The following is a 26,829-nucleotide window of genomic DNA, read 5'->3' as shown; positions in this document are numbered from 1 at the left end:
CAACAATCGCAGTCCCTGTCCATACTAAAGACCGTGGAAAACTAAACTATTCAGATAAACGTACTATCGGCACATGCTGCGCAACTCTACTTTAGACCCCGACGAAAACGCACGATCTGTGTCTAAAACCTAACTACCGAAGGACTCTGGTGAAAATAAATAACTTTCCATATATTATACTAGAACTGACATGTGATTACATTTTCACGAAATTTGGGTGCATAGATCCTGAGAAATACATGTCGATAGGTAAACGGAAGGTGGCTACGCATCGTTAAGTGGTGTTCTGTTCGAAGGTGGAGTAGTATCACTTCCTCCTGCCGGAGAGACTGGAACTGAATACTGTATTCCAGAGCCTGCAGCTTGCAGTTCCTCACTTCTCCATTTTTAGCGGCTTGCTCTCAATGATACCTAGCATTTAGTTACGATAGGTTGGTAACTTGGGATGCACAATGACTAATTCTCTTTTTATGGGCTACACTTTAATTTGCTACATCAGCTAATTCATTTCCGTGAAGTCTCTAGTAATCTCGTTCCCATCAGAATGATACAGTTTTTTCTTGTTTTCGTCGACAAATAAGCGTGCCCTGGTTCATTTAGACTAGATTTTACACATTCTGTGCGTGCTGTATGGCTTTTGATAAACATAAGGTGTTGAATTAGATGAGGAAGGGTATACAAAATTATCGTCTGTTCTAGTGCTCACACATTCACATTCAATTCTGCAACATGTGCAATAAATTCTTCCGCCAGTTAGGTCTTGAAACCAGAATCACAGAAAATTACAGATAAAAAATTAATTTCTTTGTTATAAACAGCTATATATATATATGGAGAACCAAAATGTGCGCACACGGACACCACAACATGATTCCTTGCATGCTAACAGCACAAAAATGGCTGTAGGAGAATTTCGCCTTATGCACATTTTCAGTAGAAAATGAATGTCAAACGAAGTCAGCTTGGTCACAGGTCCGACAAGTATTTTGGTCCAGTACTGTATAGCAGTACTGCACAGTTAGGACTATGGGTAGAATTTTGTTTTAGGATACTTGAGTTCGAGAGTTTGATTCAGGGGCTATTATTTTCTACACTACTGGCCATTAAAATTTCTACACTAAGAAGAAACGCAGATGATAAACGGGTATTCATTGGACATATATATTATACAAGAACTGACATGTGATTACATTTTCACGCAATTTGGGTGCATAGATCCTGAGAAATCGGTACCCAGAACAACCACTTCTGGCCGTAATAACGGCCTTGATACGCCTGGGCATTGAGTCAAACAGAGCTTGGATCGCATGTGTAGGTTCAGCTGCCCATGCAGCTTCAGCACGATACCACAGTTCATCACGAGTAGTGACTAGCGTATTGTGACGAGCCAGTTGCTCGGCCACCATTGAGCAGACGTTTTCAATTGGTCAGCCATCTGGAGAATGTGCTGGCCAGGCCAGCATTCGAACATTTTCTGTATCCAGAAAGGCCCGTACAGAACCTTCAACATGCGGTTGTGCATTATCCTGCAGAAATGTAGGGTTTCGCAGCGATCGAATGAAGGGTAGAGCCACGGGTCGTAACACATCTAAAATGTAACGTCCACTGTTCAAAGTGCCGTCAATGCAAACAAGAGGTGACCGAGACATGCAACCAATGGCACCCCATACCATCACGCCGGGTGATACGCCAGTATGGCGATGACGAATACACGCTTCCAATGTGCGTTCACCGCGATGTCGCCAAACACGGATGCGACCATCTTGATGCTGTAAATAGAACCTGGATTCATCAGAAAAAATGACGTTTCGCCATTCGTGCACCCAGATCGTCGTTGAGTACACCATCGCAGGCGCTCCTGTTTGTGATGCAGCGTCAAGGGTAATCGCATCATGGTCTCCGAGCTGATAGTCCATGTTGCTGCAAACGTCGTCGAACTGTTCGTGCAGATGGTTGTTGTCTTTCAAATGAGGATAAGATGCCTGTCATCTCGACTGCTAGTGATACGAGGCGTTGGGATCCAGCACGGCGTTCCGTATTACCCTCCTGAGCCCACCGATTCCATATTCTGCTAACAGTCATTGGATCTCGACCAACGCGAGCAGCAATGTCGCGATACGATAAACTGCAATCGCGATAGGCTACAATCCGACCTTTATCAAAGTCGGAAACGTAATGGTAGGCATTTCTCCTCCTTACACGAGGCATCACAACAACACTCCACCAGGCAACGCCGGTCAACTGCTGAAATCGGTTGGAAACTTTCCTCATGTCAGCACGTTGTAGGTGTCGCCACCGGCGCTAACCTTTTGTGAATGCCCTGAAAAGCTAATCATTTGCATATCACAGTATCTTCTTCCTGTATGTTAAATTTCGCGTCTGTAGCACTTCATTTTCGTGGTGTAGCAATTTTAATTTCCAGTAGTGTAATTTTGTACAATGTTATATGATATTCGCTTTCTTCTTCGTTATAAAGGAATTATAACAGTTCTCATGCAAAACATGTGCAATTATTTAATGCTAACACAGAAATGAAAGTTAAGTGAAAGTCATGCCTGACAGTGTATTTAAGTATTACAACTGGCGGCTCTTACTCAGTGTGGTATGTATGCTTAATACCTTCACATTGTTAAGTTCTATAATTAGTTCCCCCCTATGACAAGCAATTTATTTTTAACTGATTATTACTCTTCTGATCATTTTTTACTAACAACCAATATTTTCATTGTTAAAAAAGAACTGTGTGATATGTATTAATTAAGAAACTGTGTACGCTACGACTTTACAGGGTAGGTCAGAATCAGAAAATAAAAAATGTGACATCTAGACCCGCAATCTAACTTTCGATCTTTAGAATTCTGACTGGTACTGGACTAATTCAGCAGTGCTGCTATATGGAACTGAATGAAGATACTTTACGGATATGTTGTTGAAGTGTTGCCAAATTGCATTTCTTTGACGCAAATTTTGTTGACCGAAACTATATTCTGGATGGCATCCTAGTGCGCAAATTTGGAGTCAACCTTTATATGTGTTGCAGTGTTGATGCTCTGCTCATTTCAAATATTACTGTCTTACAGACACAGCCTACACTATGGTCTCTGCTACTCTTCAGTAAAGGAATACACATCATGTTCCGTGTGGGCAATAAAGATGACAAACTATTTGATCCCCTTCTAAGTATTACAATGTGGTTTGTATTAGTTGACACTAAGTGATCGATAGCGAGTGTACTTAAAGTAGCATTGTTCTTGCATGATTAATGCAAACTCTTTTCAATGAGTGCTAAAATATTGAATACATTGTAGAACAGCACGAACCTATGCTGCTAACTCTCCATTGAACAGAGCTATAGGGCGAGAAGTGAAAAAAATATTGTTTTGTGGGGCGCTGAACTGCGCGGTCATCAGCGGACATACAAAGTTACAATTCTTTCACAGTCCAATTTTTTTCAAAGTCCAATCTGGCCACTGCCCCAAAAAATGAGGAAATGGTGAGGAAAACCACAAACACCTAGTCCCAAGGCAGAAAAAAATCCCTAACCTGGCCGGGAATCGAACATGGAACCGCGTGACGCAGAAGTAGCCACTTTTTTTTACCACCGCATCACACTGCATCTTGGGAATCGCTAACGCTACTACTACTGTTATTTTTTCCCCATCCAAAGCACTTATTTAAGGCAATCAACTAAAATAAAACAAAAGAAGTCATTTCGACAAAAGCAAAAGGATTAAATCAGAAAAACGTATATGAAGGAATATGGCATTAATTTTAAAGTGCCCACACCTTCTTTCCTGTGTCACTTCTACACCGTGTAACATTTAAATCCTAACAAGAGTGTCCACAAAAAAGGGGGGGATTTCAACTCATCCAACTCTTTGTCGATGAAATACAAGATACAGCATATTAGAAAGAAGCTCACGATAACGTGGTATCCTGAGCCACCTCCAGTGGGCTGTGAGCATATATGTGGAAAAGGCACACCGATCTGCGTCATATCCACTCACCATCAGGTAGTGGACATAATGTACAACAAACCACATGATGGTGTTGTTCTTCGATCGGGGAAAGATGGCTGAATCGGGACGCACGAGAATCTCCCCCGAGATAACCGCCTCCGACTTCCTGAGAAGAAAAGCCAGTTGTCGGCGAAGCCATCTCCAATAGCCATGACCGCAGGAAATCAGCCTAAGATATAATGTATCGGTTTCATGGCAACGATTGCAGCGATCCGTCACATTGTGGGCGATACGAAAAAGTCGCACTTTGGTAAGTAAAATATCAGAACAACTTGGTACCACGGGGACGCCACTTACATCGGGAAAATCGGGAGGCTGACGTTAGACCAAAGAATCTTCCAATTCGTTTCTGGCGACAGGGCTTCCACAGAGGGGATACTACGAGGAATTGGTCAGCGGCGTAACAGCAATTTTAGGGAGAGATTCGCTTGGGAAGGGATATTTACTCCTAAATAACTGAATTCAAGAAAAAATTCCTCAACATGCCTTAGTTTATAACTAATCCTACCAATATCTACTGGAGGTGTTAAACTCGCCGGTCGGATACAGTCATCAAGGCGAACTGTAAGTGATTGGGGGGTGCGTTGACATTTTAAAACGGTACGACGGATGAATAAGGCAGAAGCCTTAACCCGAATGTCAGGCAGGCCCAAACCTCCCAGCAGACGGGGGCGCGCCATGACCCCATAACGCACGCGAAATATAGAGTTGCGGCAGATAAACCGGCCATTTAAACTTTGCAACTTGCGGTACATCATCGCAGTAAGTGGAAAGATTTGTGCAGTAAAATAACCCTTACTTAACACATACGTTTCCATAGCCCGGACCTTATGAAGAAGTGAGAGGGAGCCACGCTCGTGGGCAATGATTGCTCCCTGAATCCTATCAGTGACAGACTTCCAGTTTATCGTAGCCATCTTTAGCGGAAAACTGTCAATTATAACACCTAACGATAGATATCGGGTGACGTTCAAAGCCCATGGAATTTCAACAGCGTGAAAACCTCGCAAACTGAGTAAACGACATTTCTATTCATTAACCCGCACTCCCGTAAGACGGCAAAAGGTATCCCAAACTCCCTTCAGCAGTGGTATATCATCATGGGTACGGAGAAGAACCATAACGTCATCAGCATATGCAAGAACGATAAACTTTTCTCCCAACAGCGACCAGCCACCCAAACGAGCAGCTATAGATCGCAATAAGGGTTCCAGAAACAGCACGTAGAGCAACATAGGTACTGGACTCCCTTGAAGAACGTCCTGACACTCCGTGATGGGGGAAGTAAGACGGCAATTTACGTCAATGGATGCCTAAATACCAGTAATTAGACAGCCGTCGTGCAACATCGTTAAAGCCAACAGTCTTCAATACCCGCGTAAGGAAACCATGATTAACGCGGTCGAACGTTTGGTGAAAAACAGTGAAAAACAAAGCGCTTGTCACGGGAATGGTGGAAGCAATCGAAATTAAATCACGAAACTCAGCAACGGGAGTCAGGAGAGTACAACCCGTAAGACAACTTTGATGGCTCGCAATGATGATAGACAACAACACCGATAATCGGCTATTTACAGCTCGCGCCACTATTTAATAATCATCGGGCGGACCTGATCCACGCGCAAACGTCCCGGATTTTTGGGGATCAGGACAATTTTAGCAACCTTAAAGCTGGGCGGGAGAAGGCCTCCGTGGAATACTTCATTCACCATTGTAGTTATCGTATCTCCTATCAGGGGCCAAAATCCAATATAAAATTCTTTGGGAAGGCCATCGAAGCCAGGTGATTTGTGGGAGGGGAGAAGGAGCCACAATATCAAATATATCATCGCGATGGAATACAGACAAAAACTCTTCCTGGAGAGCTGGCGTCACAACACTATCAAGGAGGGAGGTAAAATCAACAGACGGTGGACCGTCTGAATCCACTTCAGTATAAAGTTCGGAAAATTACTGGTAAAGTTCACGCATGATATCAGATGAGAGGACCACTCACGACCATCTAGAGAACGAATGGTAGTAAGACACGTCCTCTGAGAACGCTTGTGAAGCCGAAGAAGTTGATAGGTCAACTCATCCTGTACGATTGAACGAGCCTGGGAACGCAATCGGACACCATCCATTTGGCTACGTTTGAGTTGCAGAAGTTTTGCCTTCACACGGTGGACGTCGACGACTCTCAAGGGGGCATCACGAGCACTATCGTAAAGATTGCGAAGGACAGCATAATAAAATTCCCTAGTTCGCCTTATTTCAGCCGCTTTTTCAGCAGTAAAATGCTTGAGTGTATTTCTAATCCGGGGTTTAGCAAAAGTAACCCACCATTCTAGAAGAGAGGGATAACGCGCCTGGGACTGGGTTGTCCGCCCCCATACGTCTGCGATGATGCCTTCCAGAGAGGGGTCAGTGAGATGTAGAACGTTTAGCTTCCATAAAGGGCGCGAAACATGTACCAGCTGCGGGGCGTGGTTAAAAGTCATTGAAACAGTACAGTGATTAGTGAAACTAGAAGGAACTACATCAATCGATAGAAACTAACCACATAGGTGGCAGATAAATAAAAGCAGTCCAATCGGCTACTTGAAGTAAACGTAAGCCGCACCAATGTAGGATATCTGTAAACCCAAGCATCTTGGAGATGCAAAGACGTCACCATATCATTAAGTTCACAGCAATTTGTATAATTGGGGTCTGATCTAAACGACGTAAGACGCAGTTAAAAATCACCCCCCAATAAAACCTTGCGCGGGTTCCGTCGGAGTAAATAAACAACTTCTTCCTTATAAAACAGCGAGCGATCGGATAAACGACCGGATCCATATGAAGCGTAAAGAAAAATTAAGGTGAAGTCATAAAGACTACAGTCTATACCGCGACCATCATCTAGCGTTTCGAAGTCCGTCAGCGGGATTCCACCTCGATAAAGCAAAGCAATACCGGTAGAATTTTCAGGCGCGACATCGAAAAAACAGAGTATCCAGGAAGACAAAACACATCAAATAATACCGCTTGTAAACACACGATATCAGCTTGGGAATCGTAAATAAATTGGAGTAACGCAGCAAGCCGTAATTGGGAACGTATCCTATTAACATTGAGGGTTAGAAATGTATATGCCTGCATCTGGTAGCTCTTGTAAGGTCAATGAAACATCACTAAGGAAAGCGCATTCATCACGTCCTTGTCTCCTCAACGTCCGGGGACGGTGGAAGGAAAGTATAATTCTAATCCCCCCCCACCGGAAGCCGAGGAATCCTCGTTTTTATTTTTACAACGCGCCGCTGCAGGTGCAGGTTGGAAACACTGTTTCACACAACTCCGTGAAAACATAAACTCCTGATGTGGGAGGGTTGGGGGCACGTCAAGCTCCAATTTGATAGAGGAGCCATCACCACTGCACCCATCGGAAACCGGGGAGCACAGCTCAGAACGACTAACAGCAACATCAGGTACAGAAGAGGCAGGTAATGCAGTACCGGTGTCGGTTGGCATCACCTGATCATCAGGAAGAGAACCCGTAGAACCCTGTTGCTCCACCGTCTCAGCGTGGAGAAGGGGTGGTATTTCGCTGGAACACCGTAAAGCCTGTCCAGGAGGCAACGTCTCTGGTGGAACATCTGAACTCACGGGAACCGTCGCGTCTACGCGTGATGTGAGGGACGCCGATTCAACACACATTTCAACATCAACAGAAGCAGCTACATCATCTCTGGTAATACTGGAATCACAATTAACGTCAGTAGACAACTCATTACCGTCGGAAGGTGCACCCTCTGTCAACGCCGTATCAGAAGAACGAGACTGGAGTGGGGCGTCCTCGAAATCTGTACCGACCTCAGTCCGCCGGCGTTTGACTTGCGCTACAGGAGCCATCGTTCCATCGTGGACAGAGGCCGCACTAGGACGCGCCGGTAACGGTGGAAATTCGCGAGGAGTAGGGGGTAATGTTGCCCCTACATCGCTTAAAGCTGGAGATTGACAGCAGACTGCTGATGTTAAAGGAAGACGTTTTTGATAAGACTTCATAAAAGTAGTACGGCGCGGACAATTGGATCTGATATGATATAGAGGGTTTATACAAGGGCGATGTACTTGAGGACAATATTATGGAAATGGAAGAGGATGTAGATGAAGATGAAATGGGAGATAAGATACTGTGTGAAGAGTTTGACAGAGCACTGAAAGACCTGAGTCGAAACAAGGCCCCGGGAGTAGACAACATTCCATTAGAACTACTGATGGCCTTGGGAGAGCCAGTCATGACAAAACTCTACCATCTGGTGAGCAAGATGTATGAGACAGGCGAAATAGCTACAGACTTCAAGAAGAATATAATAATTCCAATCCCAAAGAAAGCAGGTGTTGACAGATGTGAAAATTACCGAACTATCAGTTTAATAAGTCACAGCTGCAAAATACTAACGCGAATTCTTTACAGACGAATGGAAAAACTGGTAGAAGCGGACCTCGGGGAAGATCAGTTTGGATTCCGTAGAAATGTTGGAACACGTGAGGCAATACTAACCTTACGACTTATCTTAGAAGAAAGATTAAGAAAAGGCAAACCTACGTTTCTAGCGTTTGTAGACTCAGAGAAAGCTTTTGACAACGTTAACTGGAATACTCTCTTTCAAATTCTGAAGGTGGCAGGGGTAAAATACAAGGAGCGAAAGGCTATTTACAATTTTTACAAAGACCAGATGGCAGTTATAAGAGTCGAGGGGCATGAAAGGGAAGCAGTGGTTGGGAAAGGAGTGAGACAGGGTTGTAGCGTCTCCCCGATCTTGTTCAATCTGTATATTGAGCAAGCAGTAAAGGAAACAAAAGAAAAATTCTGAGTAGGTATTAAAATTCATGGAGAAGAAGTAAAAACTTTGAGGTTCGCCGATGACATTGTAATTCTGTCAGAGACAGCAAAGGACTTGGAAGAGCAGTTGAACGGAATGGACAGTGTCTTGAAAGGAGGATATAAGATGAACATCAACAAAAGCAAAACGAGGATAATGGAATGTAGTCAAATTAAATCGGGTGATGCTGAGGGGATTAGAGTAGGAAATGAGACACTTACAGTAGTAAAGGAGTTTTGCTATTTAGGGAGAAAAATAACTGATGATGGTCGAAGTAGAGAGGATATAAAATGTAGACTGGCAATGGCAAGGAAATCGTTTCTGAAGAAGAGAAATTTGTTAAGATCTAGTATAGATGTAAGTGTCAGGAAGTCGTTTCTGAAAGTATTTGTATGGAGTGTAGCCATGTATGGAAGTGAAACATGGACGATAACCAGTTTGGACAAGAAGAGAATAGAAGCTTTCGAAATGTGGTGCTACAGAAGAATGCTGAAGATAAGGTGGGTAGATCACGTAACTAATGAGGAGGTATTGAATAGGATTGGGGAGAAGAGAAGTTTGTGGCACAACTTGACTAGAAGAAGGGATCGGTTGGTAGGACATGTTTTGAGGCATCAAGGGATCACAAATTTAGCATTGGAGGGCAGCGTGGAGGGTAAAAATCGTAGAGGGGGACCGAGAGATGAATGCGCTAAGCAGATTCAGAAGGATGTAGGTTGCAGTAGGTACTGGGACATGAAGAAGCTTGCACAGGATAGAGTAGCATGGAGAGCTGCATCAAACCAGTCTCAGGACTGAAGACCACAACAACAAGAACATGATTGCTTTAGTTACAGAGAAAACAAGTTCCTTCCTGCCCTGCATACGTAACATGGATCCGGTACCCACAAACAGTTAAGTTCTTTTTAACGCACATGTCCACAGTCCGGATACCATTACGACACTGGAAGCGATGTTGTGCTGATTGCCATCGGATATGCCGTATTACTCCAAACGGAAGCAACGCTGTTTTAAGAAATGAATCGTCCATCTCAGGAGCAAGGTTATAAATTCTAACCGGAGTATATTCGAGTGCCGCATTTTCATGGAGGACTTGACTAACGGAACCATCTGGATGTGTAAACGACACTTAAGAATCGACTGAGAGAAGCCGTTCTACTTGAACGGGATCGTAAAAGTTCACAAAGAATGCATAAAAATCAGAATCAAAGTAAGCAGTATCTGCCTGATGAGGTGTAATACGGATGACATCAGCCAATCAATCGTGAATTTCTGAAGAGCCAGGTCGAACACGACGCGTACTCTTGTCAAAAGTGAAACGAACAGTAGCTCGACGAGGAACAGACTTAGGAGACGCGACAGACACCATGGCGGGGGCAGAAAACACCGCCAAGAGAAAAACGATGTGACTCCGGCCGATACACCAACAAGACTGAATATCTTCGACACGAGCGGCGCTGCGGCATAGGCGGAAGTTAACTACGATCTGCTCGCTCGACAAGCAAGGCGACGCTTGCCACAAGTCCACGAGCTGCTGACACGGCGACAAGTGGCGGTTAGCCTGTCCCAACGTGGACACTAGGCTTGAAACGGTCATTTACAAACCTGTGACCAATCTAATCCTCTTATGATTATTAGTGGCTATGATTTTAAAGCAGCTACAAAAAGATTTACTGGACCTCAAGTTACTGTTAGAAAATAATCGTTTCCATAAGAAAATAATAGTTTATGTTAATCATCATGTATTGTATTGTATACAACCGAGGACCTAGAAACGAAGGAGAGGCTTCGTTCGGTCGTAGCCATCAGCGGTTCACAATCCCACAACACGCCACAGCAGTCCACCCGCCCCACACCGAACCCAGGGTTATTGTGCGGTCCCCCCCCCCCCCCCCCCCCGCCCCCCCTCTCCGGCAACGTCTCATACCAGACGAGTGTAACCGCAAATGTTTGCGTGGTAGAGTAATTATGGTGTGCGCGTACGTGGAGACAGTTTTTGCGCAGCAATTGCCGACATAGTGTAACTGAGGCGGAATAAGGAGAACCAACCAGCATTTGCCGAGGCCGATGGAAAACCGCCTTGAAAACCATCCACAGGTTGGGTGGCACACCGGACCACAACACTAATCCGCCTGGCGGGCATTTATCATGTAAGCAATACAAATATATGAAATATATTTGAGGCTTGTCTCTTGAACAAGGCTGTCTCTATCTCATCCGAATATTTCATGTAGCATCACACTTTTTTTTATCTCCATGCAAAGGTAACATGTCGTTTTGGTTATACAGTGGTATTTTCAAGTTTATGCATCAGTAGTTTGCATCTTAATGAAAGATTTTATTGTGATTGTATTGTAAATGTGTAATTTACGTGGCAATATAATGACATCACTGAATGAAATATTCGGAAATGCTAAATCATTGGGCTCAAAATGCCAATTTATTACACAGTAAAATGATTGAGGAACACTCAAAAATGGCAAAATGATGCAAAAACATGACATGCTAATATTAATGGCCAACAAGTTCCAAGTAATGCTGAAAATATTACGCTGACCCAGTAAAAGAAATGATAAGGGAATCCGCCTACGTAGGTGAAACACTTCTTTGTTTCTTTACATCCAAACACGGTTCGTTACTATCAGGACTGGTTATAAAGTTAGTATTATTTTCTCAGTAATGAGGAATGACTTTACTCTCACAATTACAGAGCAATCATTCTGTGCTTGCATAAGTTTCATAATTTTTTGGTGCTCTTCCTTCGAATAAAGCTCTCGAATACGCATTTCCGTTCATTCTCTTTTTATTTGAGCAGATATCGAGTGATTTTTAATTTTAATGTTTCCATAATCTGGAACGAGTCCAAATTGTAAGCCATTTTACAAAGCACGACTTTATTTTTTCACCTTCTGGAGGCGATAATGATTGTTAAGAATCATTAAATGCTTTTTATTTTCCAACACAATCACAGTTACTTTTACTGACAACTGGTTGCGATGATCACACGTTATAGAATTTGAGTATTAGTATTATAGTGTAAGGAGACGGTAAATTTCTCATTCTAAGTTACCGCACAGAAGGAAGATGCGTTGTCATTAACTTAAAAGTGACCTGAGACATTATGTATAGTAGAATAGAAAAATAAAAATAAAATGAAGCTAGTGTCATATGAGCGGTGATAAGGTTATAGCTTTTTTATCACGCATTGCTAACACTAGACCGTGATGCATGAGGAAATCTGTGCTATCAGAAGTTTTATACCAGTTTTCATGTTTACTCGACTTCATCCTGTATCGTCAAATGAAGATCCACTTACATGATGGACATCTGCACATCTGCAAAGGTACGGGGTACTAAGAATGGATGGAAGCTCTTGAACCTTCAAGGTGGGAAGTTTTCCAATCAGAGATATCCGCTATCGCATCTGTCGGTGAGGTAATAGCATTTATTGATGGTTATTTTCAGAAGACTGCTAACAACATGAGCAGCACTCTTGACTGTAAGTACTTTTTTTCCAAGATGACAATGCCATCTTCATGACATCTCTAAGCATTGTGCCATTTGCACTAATGCTGCAGTATGTTTATCGAAGAAACGGTTCCATCTCAAGGACTTTGTAGATTCTGCAGCGAAAAATATTGAAATACCTGATACAAAGTAACTTTATTTCATGATATAAAAGAAACTTTCTCCACAGAGCCGCCAATAGTTAGGGAGAAATTAAATGCTGTGATACACTGTACAGAATAATAAAATTTCAGGTTGCCCTCCATGGGCAATGGTTGAACTGTGTAAGCATTCACTTGAGCACGAACAATTGCTACAATTCCGCACCTGACAAAGGTCGAAATCTGATCTGCGTTGTGACTATAAATGTCATATTAAAGCAACTTAAATCTACGACTGATTGCTGTTCTATCTAACCCAATAATAAAATTTTCTTGAAATTCCAAGCATGTCAAGTGGGCTGTAGGCTTTCGGTCGAGTTCTTTTCTGTCGTTGTGAGGGGAAGACTCATACGAGCACCACAGTATTAATTACCGTGATGTTTGCTAGATGGCACACAAGTCATCAGAAAAGTAAATGCAGGAGGATAGAATGGCAAGGTGACCTGCGGAAGGCCTAGAAGAGAGAAGCGGTGCTAGGTGACGGGCGGCAGCAGCAGTACGCAGTGTGGCGTCTGCTAAAAGCCGCGGGAAACTGGATCTGCGCCGTAATGCGCCGCCAACCCTCACCTCGCCGCGCTTGGCTCGGCTTGGCCCCTGCAGGCAGGCAGGCCCGCGAAACTTGAGCAGCGGAGGGCCACGCTATCGGCAGTTGCTTACGACCGAGGATACCTTTTGGAAAAGCAAGAGTAAACAAAAGAAGACAGAGGGCGCCCGTCCTGCGACCTTCATTTAGCGGCGGTGAGGGGCAATATCAATCAGAGCTTCTATCATTATTGTAATCTGCATCTGTTATTCGACTTAGTGGTCCTTAGGATACCATATCCCACACACTGCGCGTTGCAGGATAGAAGGTGTGGACAACGAAAGTCTGCAAGATCCTTCTTTTAACACTTATTCTTTTGGCGTCAGTCGTCATTAAACTCAAAAATTTATATTTTCGAACATGACAAATAGTCTTTGTTACAACGCAAGAAACTCTGACATTTACGAGTCTTTCCTCAGAATAAATACAATATTATTTGTTCCATCACGTTGTCCGCAAGAGGTTGCATGAAATGGCACCGCCCTGAGGCAAAAACGCATCCATCTGTCGCCTGACGACATGCACACTACCAGAGTGCTTACAGTTACCTTTTTACTTCATAGTACGGCACTACAGCCTCAGCACATCGTAGGTGCAGAGACAGTTCTTCGTAATTGGGTGGGTGTGACTATATGCAATGCGATTAAATGTATGTTGGAAGACGCAAATTAAAAAGCAAACCTCTTATTCACAAGTATGCTTGAAAAGCATAAAGGAGGAGAAGGAAACCATAGCTACAAGTATTTCAAATGGTTCAAATGGCTCTGAGCACTATGAGACTTAACTGATGAGGTCATCAGTCCACTTGAACTTAGAACTACTTAAACCTAACTAACCTAAGGACATCACACCCATCCACGCCCGAGGGAGGATTCGAACCTGCGACCGTAGCGGTCGCGCGGTTCCAGACTGTAGCGCATAGAACCGCTCGGCCACTCTGGCCGGCTACAAGGATTTCCTTTTCATTATTACAAGAAAGACGCGGAAAAAGAGTGAAAGTTTTATATTTAGGTAATACTGAAGAAAAGTTAAGGGACTGGCATAATTTCCATGTGACACATGTTCTTCATTTTATATTGTCAGCATCTTAGTACGTGATGTTGTTCGTCAAGCTAAATTCTTGTACCTTTTTAGTTTTACTAGAATTCCATGTGGCAGTGCGGAGTCGGATTTGTTTTGAATTGGATGATCATTTGTTTTTGCGACTATTTATTTTTCACTAGTCTAATGCGAAACGATAGACTTTGCACGTCTATTTTCATCGAATAATTGGACGTACTGCTACATCCTGTTAATACGATCGCTTACGGACTCTCTAGCTGAAACTTACAATCTACTCGAGATACGCGTCTGCGTGTAGGCTGCAGCTGTCGACATGCACCTTCCCTACCACACCGTGACCTTCCACAAGGGAATCGCTACCATCACGATGTGAGCAGGTAAGGGCCAAGTTATTTTGTGTGTACCCTAACAGATATAGAGAAAGCCCACTGCAAAATATTTGTTGTATTTTCTTATTCGAACACTACAGTTATACTGTTTTAAGCTCCCTGTACAAGGAGACTATTGTTGTTTGTCACATTTAGAGATCGGACTAATACTGTCACAGAGGCTCTCGTCAATGAATCATCAAACGATGTACAGTGTATCTTAAAAACACTATGACAGTTGTAATTCTGTAACAAATATACTGACGTGTGGTGCCTATTGAAAATTTGTGATTGACCAGAAATCGATACCGGATTTCTGCTTATTGCGACTCGTCGTCATAGTCATTAGACTAAGTTCGCAGCCAGGCATCACTGAAACTTTCATTGTCTCTGACGTTTGAACTTACAACTTTTGAACACATCTATCAGAGATTCTCCCACAAAGTACGCAACAGTGGCACCAAAATTAGCGGAAGATCGTCGTTTATCATGGCACAAGGAACACCATTAATTAATTAACTGCACTGAAAGGAAATGATTGGCTCTAATGGGATGAAATCAGTGACTAAGGTTAGTGAAAATCACTTGGATATGGTGAAACAATAGTGTAATCAAGCCATAGTGACCTGCAGGGTATGTGGGAATAGCAGCGCTGTTAAAAGTTGTATTACTATCGTTTCATGTCGCTGCATATTTATCGTTTCTATTTTCAAGTGCGAAAATTTTAGGTTAGGTTTTCTCCGTGACTGTTGTTTATACCGAATGAAACAACAATTTTGCTGTTTCCAATCATTATTTATTTAATTCAACAACGTATTTCAAAAATTTAAACCGCCATTATCAAGTGGATTTGTGTATATTAATATAGCATGTATGCGTTGTGTTGCGACATTGGGACAACCTGTGGCACTGTATAGTGGAAAAAACAAAATACTGTTTAAGAGCATGGGTATGCTGAGGTCTTTGACTAACGACTGAACGTAAATGTAAATGTAAAGTAAAATAACTAAAATAGGTATTCAATGTAGTGTTTTTTTTTTCTACACTAGGCAGAGCCACAGGCTACCACAGAGTCGTAACACAATACATACATACCATTAATGCACACAAATCAACCTGATGATGATGCAGATTTGAATCTTTGAAATGCATTGTGGAAATGTATATACAGTGACCATTAACAGTAAATTTGTTGTTTCACGTTACTGTATATTTAGCGATCGATTAATTTCATTTCACTGCATTTAATTAATTTCAAATGCTAAGTAAATCATTGATCAATTTGGGAATGAGAATAGTTTGAAAGTAGAATTTCGCTATTTATGGTTTATTCTTCGAAGTACAGTTCGTTTTTTCTAATAATTAAAACTACGCTCACCCGATTTGAAAATCATATGATAGTTAGCCCCCTATTGGAAAAATAAGCACTATGGGACTTAACATCTGAGGTCATCAGTCCCCTAGACTGAGAACTACTTAAACTTAAGTAACCTAAGAACATCACACAGATCCATGCCCGAGGCAGAATTCGAACCTGCGACCGTAGCACGGCGTGGTTCCGGACTCAAGAGCCTAAAACCGCTCGGTCACAGCGGCGGGCGTTGTAAGTATAAGTTAGGCAGTCCGTTGACTGATGTATAGTTCGACCTTCAAAATAATGTGGTCGGGTCATGAATTTCAGTTGAAAAAGTTTAAACTATGCTCAAGAATCGAGTCTGTTACTGTTATGTACACGTGTCTCAGCAAAATCTTAAGTACGTTCTTTAAATCTGTATCTCCAGGTAGCTTTATTCTGCTCCACCAAGCGAGGTGGCCCAGTGGTTAGCATACTGGACTCGCATTCGGGAGGACGACGGTTCAATCCCGCGTCCGGCCATCCTGATTTAGGTTTTGCGTGATTTCCATAAATCGCTCCAGGCAAATGCCGGGATGGATCCTTTGAAAGGGCGCGGCCGACTTCCTTCCCCGTCTTTCCCTAATCCGATGAGACCGATGACCTCGCAGTTAGGTCTCTTCCCCCAAACAACCCAACCCAATCCTCTATTCTGCTCCACAACAATTCGCATGGTTCGGAAAACAAATCTCGTCAAATGTAAACTTCCACTGCGTAGACTGGAGAGTTTGAACAGAAGTCGCTGATTGACTTCCACGCCTAATTCAGAACCGATGCACTGTCGTTTCGTGACTCGCCACGGACCAAAATACGCATGAACCGTGTGGCAGTTCAAAGAAGGCAATTGGCGGAGTAACATACACCGCCCTCACTAAGTGTGGGTGTTTGTGGTTCGCTTATGATCTCTGCGAAGTGAGTCCGACTCTAACATGGTTGTCGTACGGTGAGTGTTTTGAAATAACGACCCCTTGGTTTACAATGACTCTTCAGTGAACAATTTGTTTGGTTCTAATGGAAATGTTCTTCCTCCCGCAGCAGATCTGGGAAGGAATGTGACATCAAGCACATTTCTTTTGTATGTTAAACCACAAAAAGTCAGATACAGCAGGCAGGGCTGTAGTCCTCATTATTATCAATGTGTATTTAACTAGGATTACAATTTTATAAAAAATACATAAGTTTTTAAACTCTTGAGACGCATAATTTGCTTTGTGAAATTCAGAAAATTTGTCGATGAGACTGTTAGTTGAAAGTTATGGTACCTTAAAACTCTGGACTCGACTGGGACTCGAAACCGGTACCTCGCCGTAATTGGGCAATACTCTTACCAAATGAGATATCCATTGACGTCTTACGACCAACCTGCATTGGTTCACTTCTGACTGTTCCTGTCTCCCATTTCCAAATTTCACAGCTCTCCTATACAGCTGCCCGAATAAAAGATTAATCTGGAAAACAACCTGCAAGGCTGTGGAAAGTCATTTCTCCGCAAGCCCTTCTCTCAGAACACATCTCCGGATAGACAAGCTCGTTAAACTGCCGCCTTCCAGGCCACGGGGAGGTGCGCAGACCCCGATCGAATTCGCCCGGCGGATTAACGACGAGGACCGTATCGGTATGCCGGCCAGCCTGGATGTGGTATCTAGGCGGGGTCCCAGAATGCTGGGCCAGTACCACCTCAGTTACAGAATTTTCAAACGTTTAGAAAATATTCACACACTTGTACATACGATAAAAATAAACACAGGCTGATGTAGGACATAAATTATGTCCCAGGGGAAATGGTAGCATCAGGGTCATCTGGCCACAGACTACCTGTAACAGTGCCACATTCGAAAGAATATGAATACGCTATGGAGATACAGGATAAGGTCAGGAATAAGAATAAGAAAAAGAAGAAGGAAAAGAAGAAGATTCTTTCTCAAGGGAGTGCTACTCGAAAAAAATTATGCGGGGGGGGGGGGGGGGGGGCCTTCTGCGACGTTTGGATACTAGGATAGAAGTACTTACAGAAATGAATGTGAAAGGGCGGATCGTGAGTCATTTCCGGACGGTAAAGTATGTAAGATCATTATGCATTACGTAAAAGGTTCTCAGTTCGAGTCCCAGTCTGGTACACAGTTTTAACCTGCCAGGAAGTTTCAAACCAGTGTTCGAGTACACACTGCTGCAGATGAAATGTTCACTCTGGTTGTTGTTAGTACAGAGTTAGCCAGATCTTTTCATTACACATTCTACTGCCGTTACAAAATGTTGTAGACATAACCGTAACAAATATTACAATGCATTGACGCTGCTGGACAGCATTCTATAGCAGTTATCACACAGGACGTTTAGAATCTACTCCACAAAACGTTCTTCCTGTTGTAGCACCACGGCTCTTGTCGCTTGGATATCGAATACCCGTAATTGGGTCAGCAAAAAAATGTCGTCATGGACCGGCGCAAGAAGCCCTAGTGAAAGGGAGAAGAGAGAAGCTACCCTGACGTGCTTTCGCAAGACGCCACAAGTGGACTCTGATAGGTTAGGAAGAATTGGTACCGGAGTGGTAAGGCTTTTCACCTCGTGGAAGCACAGAAGCAGACTGGACCCATGGCGATCTGGATCTCAACACGCTCCATGCCCACAACCGTGCAACTTCCTTGTTCTACTTCGCGAGGATTGATGTCTTGGCCAACCCGCGGTTGACCAAACCGTCATAAGTACTGCCCGTTTACGTTATGCAGTGTCTCTCACAGCCTGCTGCTAGCTACAGTAGGTAGTACAAGATACTACACACCAATCGTCGATTCGAAATGGGTCATCTAGCTGCCAGTACTAGACGCCACTTTCACTGGATGCGAAACTACAAGCTGCGCCTGGGCCTGATCCCACCAGTGGTCGAGCTGGTGCCTTCCAAATGGAGGCCTTTCTGCTACCCTACTTTTACCGACTTCAGTGTTTTACCAAGAGTCCACGGCTCGCGTCTGGGTCTAACTAGTTGCCGAGCTGCGGCCTGCCTTGTGCAGGTACATTCTACTACTGCAAGCTTGCCCCTGCTGGTCAGTGTCACTTCCGCCTGCATTGGGGTCCCAGGTTCGACTCGCTCGGGTGCTTTCTGCGCAGCCATACCTAACAACGGCAGAGTCTGACACAGTGGTGTGCTGCCAGCGAGCCCGAGCGATCTGACGCAGCGTTTCCTGGTCGCCGTAGCGCTGATGGCGGATCTTCTTGCCGCCGTGAATTGGTCGTGCTGGTGAAGGTCGTGAGCTGTCAGCACCCTCATCACGCTACAGGACCGCCATCCGACCATGGCTGCTGACTGCTGCAACATGCCCGCTATACCTAATGGAATAATAAATGTATAATACTTCTACTTTTATGATCTGTGACTGGCCATCCTCATTGCTTCAAACCCGCCACATGGCTAATCAACCCAAGCCATCACTGCTCCTTTGGCGGGGTACCTAATTACACCAGCTATTCTAACAAATCGCTATACCGTGGATACCATTCCATTGTTGATAATTTTCTGTTTATAACAATACATAGTAGATTAGCGTCCGATGTTACGTTCGGGTATTCCGTCTATATCAGGCTCGTCCAAACTGTGCCCCTGCTGCGCTAGCGCCCGCGATCGCCCGATGACAGCGCCCCGGGCGAATTCGTATGTTGTTGCGGTGGCCGAGCCGTGTCGCTTAGCTGACCGTGCGGTCCTCCAGCCGTGCCTCGTCATACCGCTGCACGCGCCCTTCGTACAGAAAAATGGTTCAAATGGCTCTGAGCACTATGGGACTTAACATCTATGGTCATTAGTCCCCTAGAACTTAGAACTACTTAAACCTAACTAACCTAAGGACATCACACAACACCCAGTTATCACTTCGTACAGAAGACAAACCGCCGCGCCAGCAGAGGTCAAAAGCATTGATACGACACAAAGCCGTCAGTCAACAGTCGTAAGGCTACAGTGGATCGAGATAGATGGTCAACAGCAGCAGACAAAAAAGAAAGGAGGAGCGGTTCCTCCACACTATTTAAACCCGAGTGAGAAATTAGTTTCTTTTGTACTGCTGTCGAAAATCGTGCCACATCTTTAGTATGTCACCGGAACCTCACGTATTTAAAAAAGTACTCTATTGAAGGGCAATTTAATACCTGTCACAAAGATCAGTTACAAAATTTGTCGTAAGAGGAACGTCAGTCAAGGTTTGAAGAACTGAAAGAAAATTTCGAGTAGCATTACAGTGAAGTAAGTGTTTCCTATCGTATGATCCTTTATTATACATAAGGATGATAAATATAACTATATTTTATAATCTGCCATGTCACTTAGCAATGTGCCCGTTTCCGAATATCAGATTGTCAGCAACAAGGAACACTTCTTTTCGGTTAATTTTTTTTAATTTGGGTTGCATTAAATCGAGTCGCAAGGGCATAAGAAAAAGTTTCACGTGGTTTATTTTTTGCCACTTTCTGAAAAGCCGTCACAAACGCTCTCTCGGTCAGCAAAGTGTAATTAATTCTTTGTTTTTGTGTTTTTATTGGTGGAAAAACATATGTTGTAGTTTGATCTATGTTTTCAATTAATTAAAACGCAAATATTGCAATAGATAAAAATTTATTTTGCGCCTACATTTCGCTGTCCTTGTTAGCGTCTATGGCCGCTTTTCAGAGGAACTGGGGGAAAACACACCTAAAACCAATCTTTTTTGTTAGTTTTTTTATTTGGATTTCAATGAATGAAACAATTAATTGTTAAAATGATAAGTGTTTTAAAAACAGGACTGTGAAAAATTAATTGTAAGGTTTTTTCTTTTTTTTTCCTTGGTACGATCAGGAAACAGGAGAGCAAAGTTTGCGAGCAAGTTACAAATGCTCGCTGAGAATTGCGAAAGCAGAGAAACCCTTTCCGGCCGGGAATCTCATAAAGGACTGCCTGATCGATTCGGCGGCTTGTATTTGTACAGCAGACCTCACGGAAAATTTTGAAAAAAAAAATAGCTCTTCCGCCACGATCTGTGTTGCTCGCCGAGTCGAAGATATGGCCTCAGATGTGGAGTAGCAATTAATGGAGAGAGCAGTGAACTTCGTTTCACTTTCTATCGCTCTTGACGAGTCCACGGACGTTGCTGATGTCTCTCAGCTCGTAATTGTCATTCGGGGTGTCGACACAATCTGCGTGTCACCGAAGAATTTTTCGACCTTATACCATTAAAAGACACAACAGCGGGTTGAGGTGAAGAACGTGTTGGAGGTAATGGGTTTAAAATGAAAACGCCTGACCAGTGTAACAAGTTACATCAGGTCAAAAATGGCTGAAGTCGTCTGTTCCTTATTCGCAGCAGTGCAGCAGTCCTTTGTCTGATACACCAGGAGGCACTTGGTGCGACGATTTTCAGCATAAAAAATGAACTGGACACAGTTGTTCCAACGGTTGATTATCTTCGCTTGCATGGACTCACACACCCCTAATTTAAAGAATTTCTGGCTGATATCGAAGCAGAATACCTGGAAATCCCCTACCACACCGAAGAAAGATGGCTGAGCAGAGGGTCGAAATCAGTATATTTTTGGTTATGAAAGGAAGTCTAGAAGAACTACTTCGGAGATCCTAAGCGGGTGGCGAATTGGTCTTTTGAATGACCTAAATGGTCATTTAAATACTCTGAACGATTCACTGCAAAGCGAAAATCACTCTGTTGTCGATTTAGTGCAGATGATTCAAGCATTTAAAAAAAATGTTACTTTGTGGGAAAAACAGTTGCTCGAGGAGTATTGTAGACGCTTTCCTGCGTTAGACAGCGTTTAAGAAGATGTGGATTTTTTAGCTATAGTTCAAATCATTTGCGAATTACCAAAAGAGTTTGAAACTAGATTTTTGGAGATAAGTGATCTTCAACCGGCCTTAGATGTATTTGTTCGTGCATTTTTCTTTCAGTCAGAGGACATCTCACAGGTGTTTCAACTAGAGCTGATTGACCTATAGTACGATATCCAACTGAAGGGTCACTTTCTTACGTATAAAACTTTGGATGACTTTTACAGTTCTCCTGTAAGTTGGTAATCGTGCTACAAACAGCGTGCAGAATGGCGTGTAGGTGGCAGCATAGTGCAGATGCACACATACCGTCGCAGTATCAGTATAAAGATGGCCGCCCCACTTGAGACTTGCACCAGGGAAGAAAAACGTTCTGTTATTCGGTTTCTGGGTAGTTAAGGTGTGAAACCTACTGAAATTCATCGACAAATGAAGGTTCAGTACGGTGATGCATGTTTGTCCCAGCAGCAAGTCTACGAATGGAGTAGGAAGTTCGCAAATGGTGTGACTTCAGTGGTTCAAATGGCTCTGAGCACTATGGGACTCAACTGCTGTGGTCATCAGTCCCCTAGAACTTAGAACTACTTAAACCTAACTAACCTAAGGACATCACACACATCCATGCCCGAGGCAGGATTCGAAACTGCGACCGTAGCAGTCGCACGGTTCCGGACTGCGCGCCTAGAACCGCGAGACCACCGCGGCCGGCTGACTTCAGTGGAAGATGCTCCTCGGCCAGGTCAGGCACAACGAGTTGTGACTCCACAGAACATTGCAGCAGTTCAAGCCCCAGTGAAGGAAAACCGCCGAGTGACATTGAATGACAATCCAGCATGTTTACAGATTAGTCATGGGTCAGCACACCACATTGTGCATGATGTGTTCCAGTTTCACAAAGTGTCTGCAAGATGGGTGCCGCGGCAGCTGACTCCTGAAATGAGAGAACGACGTGTTGATGCTTGTGAAGAACTTCTTCGGCGCTTTGAACGAGAAGGTGATAGCTTACTTGCAAGAATCGTTACTGAGGACGAAACCTGGGTTCACTTCCACCAACCGGAAACGAAGAGAGCGAGCAAGGAATGGCGCCATTCCTCATCACCAAAATCAAAGAAGTTTCGAACAGAACCATCAGCAGGGAAGGTTATGCTGACTCTCTTTTGGGACGAAAAAGGCGTCATTTTGGAGCATTACATGCCTAGAGGGACCACTGTAACCAGTGCATCGTACACAGATCTTCTAAAAAATCATCTGCGGCCTGCAATCAAATCAAAGCGACGTGTATTGCTGTCAGCAGGTGTCCTTTTGCAACGTGACGATGCAAGGCTCCACACTGCCCGTACAACAGTTGCAACGATCACAGACCTGCATTTTGAGTGTCTTCCTCAACCACCATTCTCACCAGACCTTGCCCCAAGTGATTTACATATGTCTGGACTAGTCAAAGACGCAATGGGAGGAAAGAAGTTCCGTTCTGATGGAAGAGGTACCCCACGCGGTGCATGAGTGGTTGCGCGGACTACCCAAAGATTTTTTTTCTAAAGGAATTTATGCACTTTGTAAGCGCTGGAGGACTAGCATTGAGCGTGGGAGAGATTATGTTGAAAAGTGGTTCAAAATGGTTCAAATGGCTCTGAGCACTATGGGACTTAACAGCGGAGGTCATCAGCCCCCAGAACATAGAACTACTTAAACCTAACTAACGTAAGGACATCACACACATCCATGCCCGAGGCAGTATTCGAACCTGCGACCGTAGAAGTAGCGCGGTTCCAGGCTGAAGCGCCTAGAACGGCTCGGCAATTTCGGCCGGCGTTGAAAAGTAATACAGATTTGTATCACTTCTGCTAGATAAATAAAATTTAAAGAAATATTTAAGGTTTTCATTTGACTCAACCTCGTATCTTTCAAAAGACGCCTACTGTACATATGACGAGTGTGCATGCGCAATACTAGTAGAATCAACCTGTGGGTCACAAAACTACTAAGTTGTTCTTCACTTCTTGTTTTGGATATTGTTTTCTGAAGCTTTGCGTAGTAGTTCTGCCACACGAACACTAATTGTTATCTAAATAGTAAATGATTTGCTTGTTTTACTGCTCTTCGACCTCATTTACAGAGCTGCGCTTCCCCTGTTATTTTGTTTGCGTTTGATCTGACCTCGGGACGGTCCAGCGCAGAGCAGTGCAGTGCTGTGCTGTGCGGCCTCACTCGTTCTGCAGCTGTCTCTCTCGCTCCTATGCCGACACTAGCGACACACGGTCGCGTACGGGGCACTGATCTACACTGCCTTACGCCCGCCGTGCGCGGCTGCGCCCGCCGGACGCAATTCTTGGATGAGCCTGGTTCAGAACAAACTTTTTTTGGTTTTCTTTAATCTAATTTTTATGTTCTTCACAAATTGCAACATCACCTAAGCTTTCCACGCTAATTAAGGCCCTACAAGCAAGGTCCTTTTCGAATGTACTTCCGACCAAAAAGCGGTTCTGATAGTTGGAATCGGAGGTCTTTGTTAAACCTTTTTGAGTTCTTGTGGTGCTGTTTCCACATAAACTTTCATCCCCTAAAACATTTTTCTTTAGAAGATAAGTACTAATTTTCATAGATTTAGCTTTAAAAATGGTTTAACGTATCGAACTACACTCCTGGAAATTGAAATAAGAACACCGTGAATTCATTGTCCCAGGAAGGGGAAACTTTATTGACACATTCCTGGGGTCAGATACATCACATGATCACACTGACAGAACCACAGGCACATAGACACAGGCAACAGAGCATGCACAATGTCGGCACTAGTACAGTGTATATCCACCTTTCGCAGCAATGCAGGCTGCTATTCTCCCATGGAGACGATCGTAGAGATGCTAGATGTAGTCCTGTGGAACGGCTTGCCATGCCATTTCCACCTGGCGCCTCAGTTGGACCAGCGTTCGTGCTGGACGTGCAGACCGCGTGAGACGACGCTTCATCCAGTCCCAAACATGCTCAATGGGGGACAGATCCGGAGATCTTGCTGGCCAGGGTAATTGACTTACACCTTCTAGAGCACGTTGGGTGGCACGGGATACATGCGGACGTGCATTGTCCTGTTGGAACAGCAAGTTCCCTTGCCGGTCTAGGAATGGTAGAAAGATGGGTTCGATGACGGTTTGGATGTACCGTGCACTATTCAGTGTCCCCTCGACGATCACCAGTGGTGTACGGCCAGTGTAGGAGATCGCTCCTCACACCATGATGCCGGGTGTTGGCCCTGTGTGCCTCGGTCGTATGCAGTCCTGATTGTGGCGCTCACCTGCACGGCGCCAAACACGCATACGACCATCATTGGCACCAAGGCAGAAGCGACTCTCATCGCTGAAGACGACACGTCTCCATTCGTCCCTCCATTCACGCCTGTCGCGACACCACTGGAGGCGGGCTGCACGATGTTGGGGCGTGAGCGGAAGACGGCCTAACGGTGTGCGGGACCGTAGCCCAGCTTCATGGAGACGGTTGCGAATGGTCCTCGCCGATACCCCAGGAGCAACAGTGTCCCTAATTTGCTGGGAAGTGGCAGTGCGGTCCCCTACGGCACTGCGTAGGATCCTACGGTCTTGGCGTGCATCCGTGCGTCGCTGCGGTCCGGTCCCAGGTCGACGGGCACGTGCACCTTCCGCCGACCACTGGCGACACCATTGATGTACTGTGGAGACCTCACGCCCCACGTGTTGAGCAATTCGGCGGTACGTCCACCCGGCCTCCCGCATGCCCACTATACGCCCTCGCTCAAAGTCCGTCAACTGCACATACGGTTCACGTCCACGCTGTCGCGGCATGCTACCAGTGTTAAAGACTGCGATGGAGCTCCGTATGCCACGGCAAACTGGCTGACACTGACGGCGGCGGTGCACAAATGCTGCGCAGCTAGCGCCATTCGACGGCCAACACCGCGGTTCCTGGTGTGTCCGCTGTGCCGTGCGTGTGATCATTGCTTGTACAGCCCTCTCGCAGTGTCCGGAGCAAGTATGGTGGGTCTGACACACCGGTGTCAATGTGTTCTTTTTTCCATTTCCAGGAGTGTATTTTCATTAAAATTTACGCTCCCTATTCATCAGCTTAGAGACTGAATTCTCAAAAACAGTGAAACACGGAAATTTGCATTTGTAACTGCGAAGCCAAAATTGCATGTTCATACATTTAGCTTGTATCCCTTATTTCACTCCATTACTTCTGGAATTACGAGAATCCCTTCTAAAACGATGCCTATAGTATAAGATCAACACCCTTTTCAAATTTCAAGTTTTAATTTTATGTACAGAGATCACATTAAAAATAGACATTAGCAGAATTTTTGTCTCGTAGTATTTACTTTCCAGTGTTCGTAACAGACAAGTAATGCGCGTCAAGCGGGCACTTTTCCGATTATCCCTTACAGTCCCATCTGTTGGTGGCATTCACTGTACTCCATACACTGACATACAGAACCAAGGAAGGAGAAACAGAGGACAGGGCATACTAGTTCAATTACTTTTCACAAATTAATAAGAGTAATAAGACACCAGCTGCTTTACGCATTAATGAAGAACCAGCCATGAAAAATGGCAACTGCAGCGCCGCACGCTTAGGGCAGACGGCAGGGTACTCACGACGTCGATGATGTGGTGCAGCGAGATGCCGAAGACGACCTTGAGCGGCTCGGAGGAGTTCTCTGCGGGCCGCACGGACGGGTCGTAGTTGGCCATGAGGTAGCGCGTCAGCCGGTACTCCTGCTCGTCGGCCAGCGCTGCAACACACGCAAATCCACCATACAACGGTCGCCGTGGGCGGGCACGCAGCTAGCTAGGAAGAGCACTGAGAAAAGTATTAGTCACCCCCTGAAAAGGCTTATTGGTCGCTTTGGGTGGTGTAGAACTGCTGTCAGGTGGTCCTGCAACCCTCCATCCCTGATTTAGGTGGTGGCAGTGAAATGATGGTATGTACCAGTCGGTTGTACGAAATCAGGGCAATAAGACGGATCCAAGTTGAGACATGAGAGAATGGTAGAATGGAGCTATTGTGTTTGGACATGTTCATGACAGCAGAGTGAATGAAGTTATTAGGTTTTATGGTG

General features: G+C 44.4%; 1 protein-coding gene across 1 annotated transcript in view; it reads right to left on the bottom strand.

Annotated features, from left to right (window-relative positions):
* The window catches only part of LOC126236179 (neuronal acetylcholine receptor subunit alpha-7-like), a 596,640-nt gene extending 570,154 nt beyond the window's left edge, over positions 1–26,486 (bottom strand). Inside the window, exon 1 of the mRNA XM_049945280.1 lies at positions 26,366–26,486. Within this exon, the coding sequence (XP_049801237.1) occupies positions 26,366–26,461 (96 nt within the window). The 5' untranslated portion in view covers positions 26,462–26,486. The remainder of the gene's footprint in view (positions 1–26,365) is intronic.
* Positions 26,487–26,829: the final 343 nt, after the last annotated feature.

Source organism: Schistocerca nitens, chromosome 1, assembly GCF_023898315.1.
Source record: "Schistocerca nitens isolate TAMUIC-IGC-003100 chromosome 1, iqSchNite1.1, whole genome shotgun sequence".
NCBI classification, from domain to species: Eukaryota; Metazoa; Arthropoda; class Insecta; order Orthoptera; family Acrididae; genus Schistocerca; species Schistocerca nitens.
This window is presented reverse-complemented; position numbering and strand designations above follow the sequence as displayed.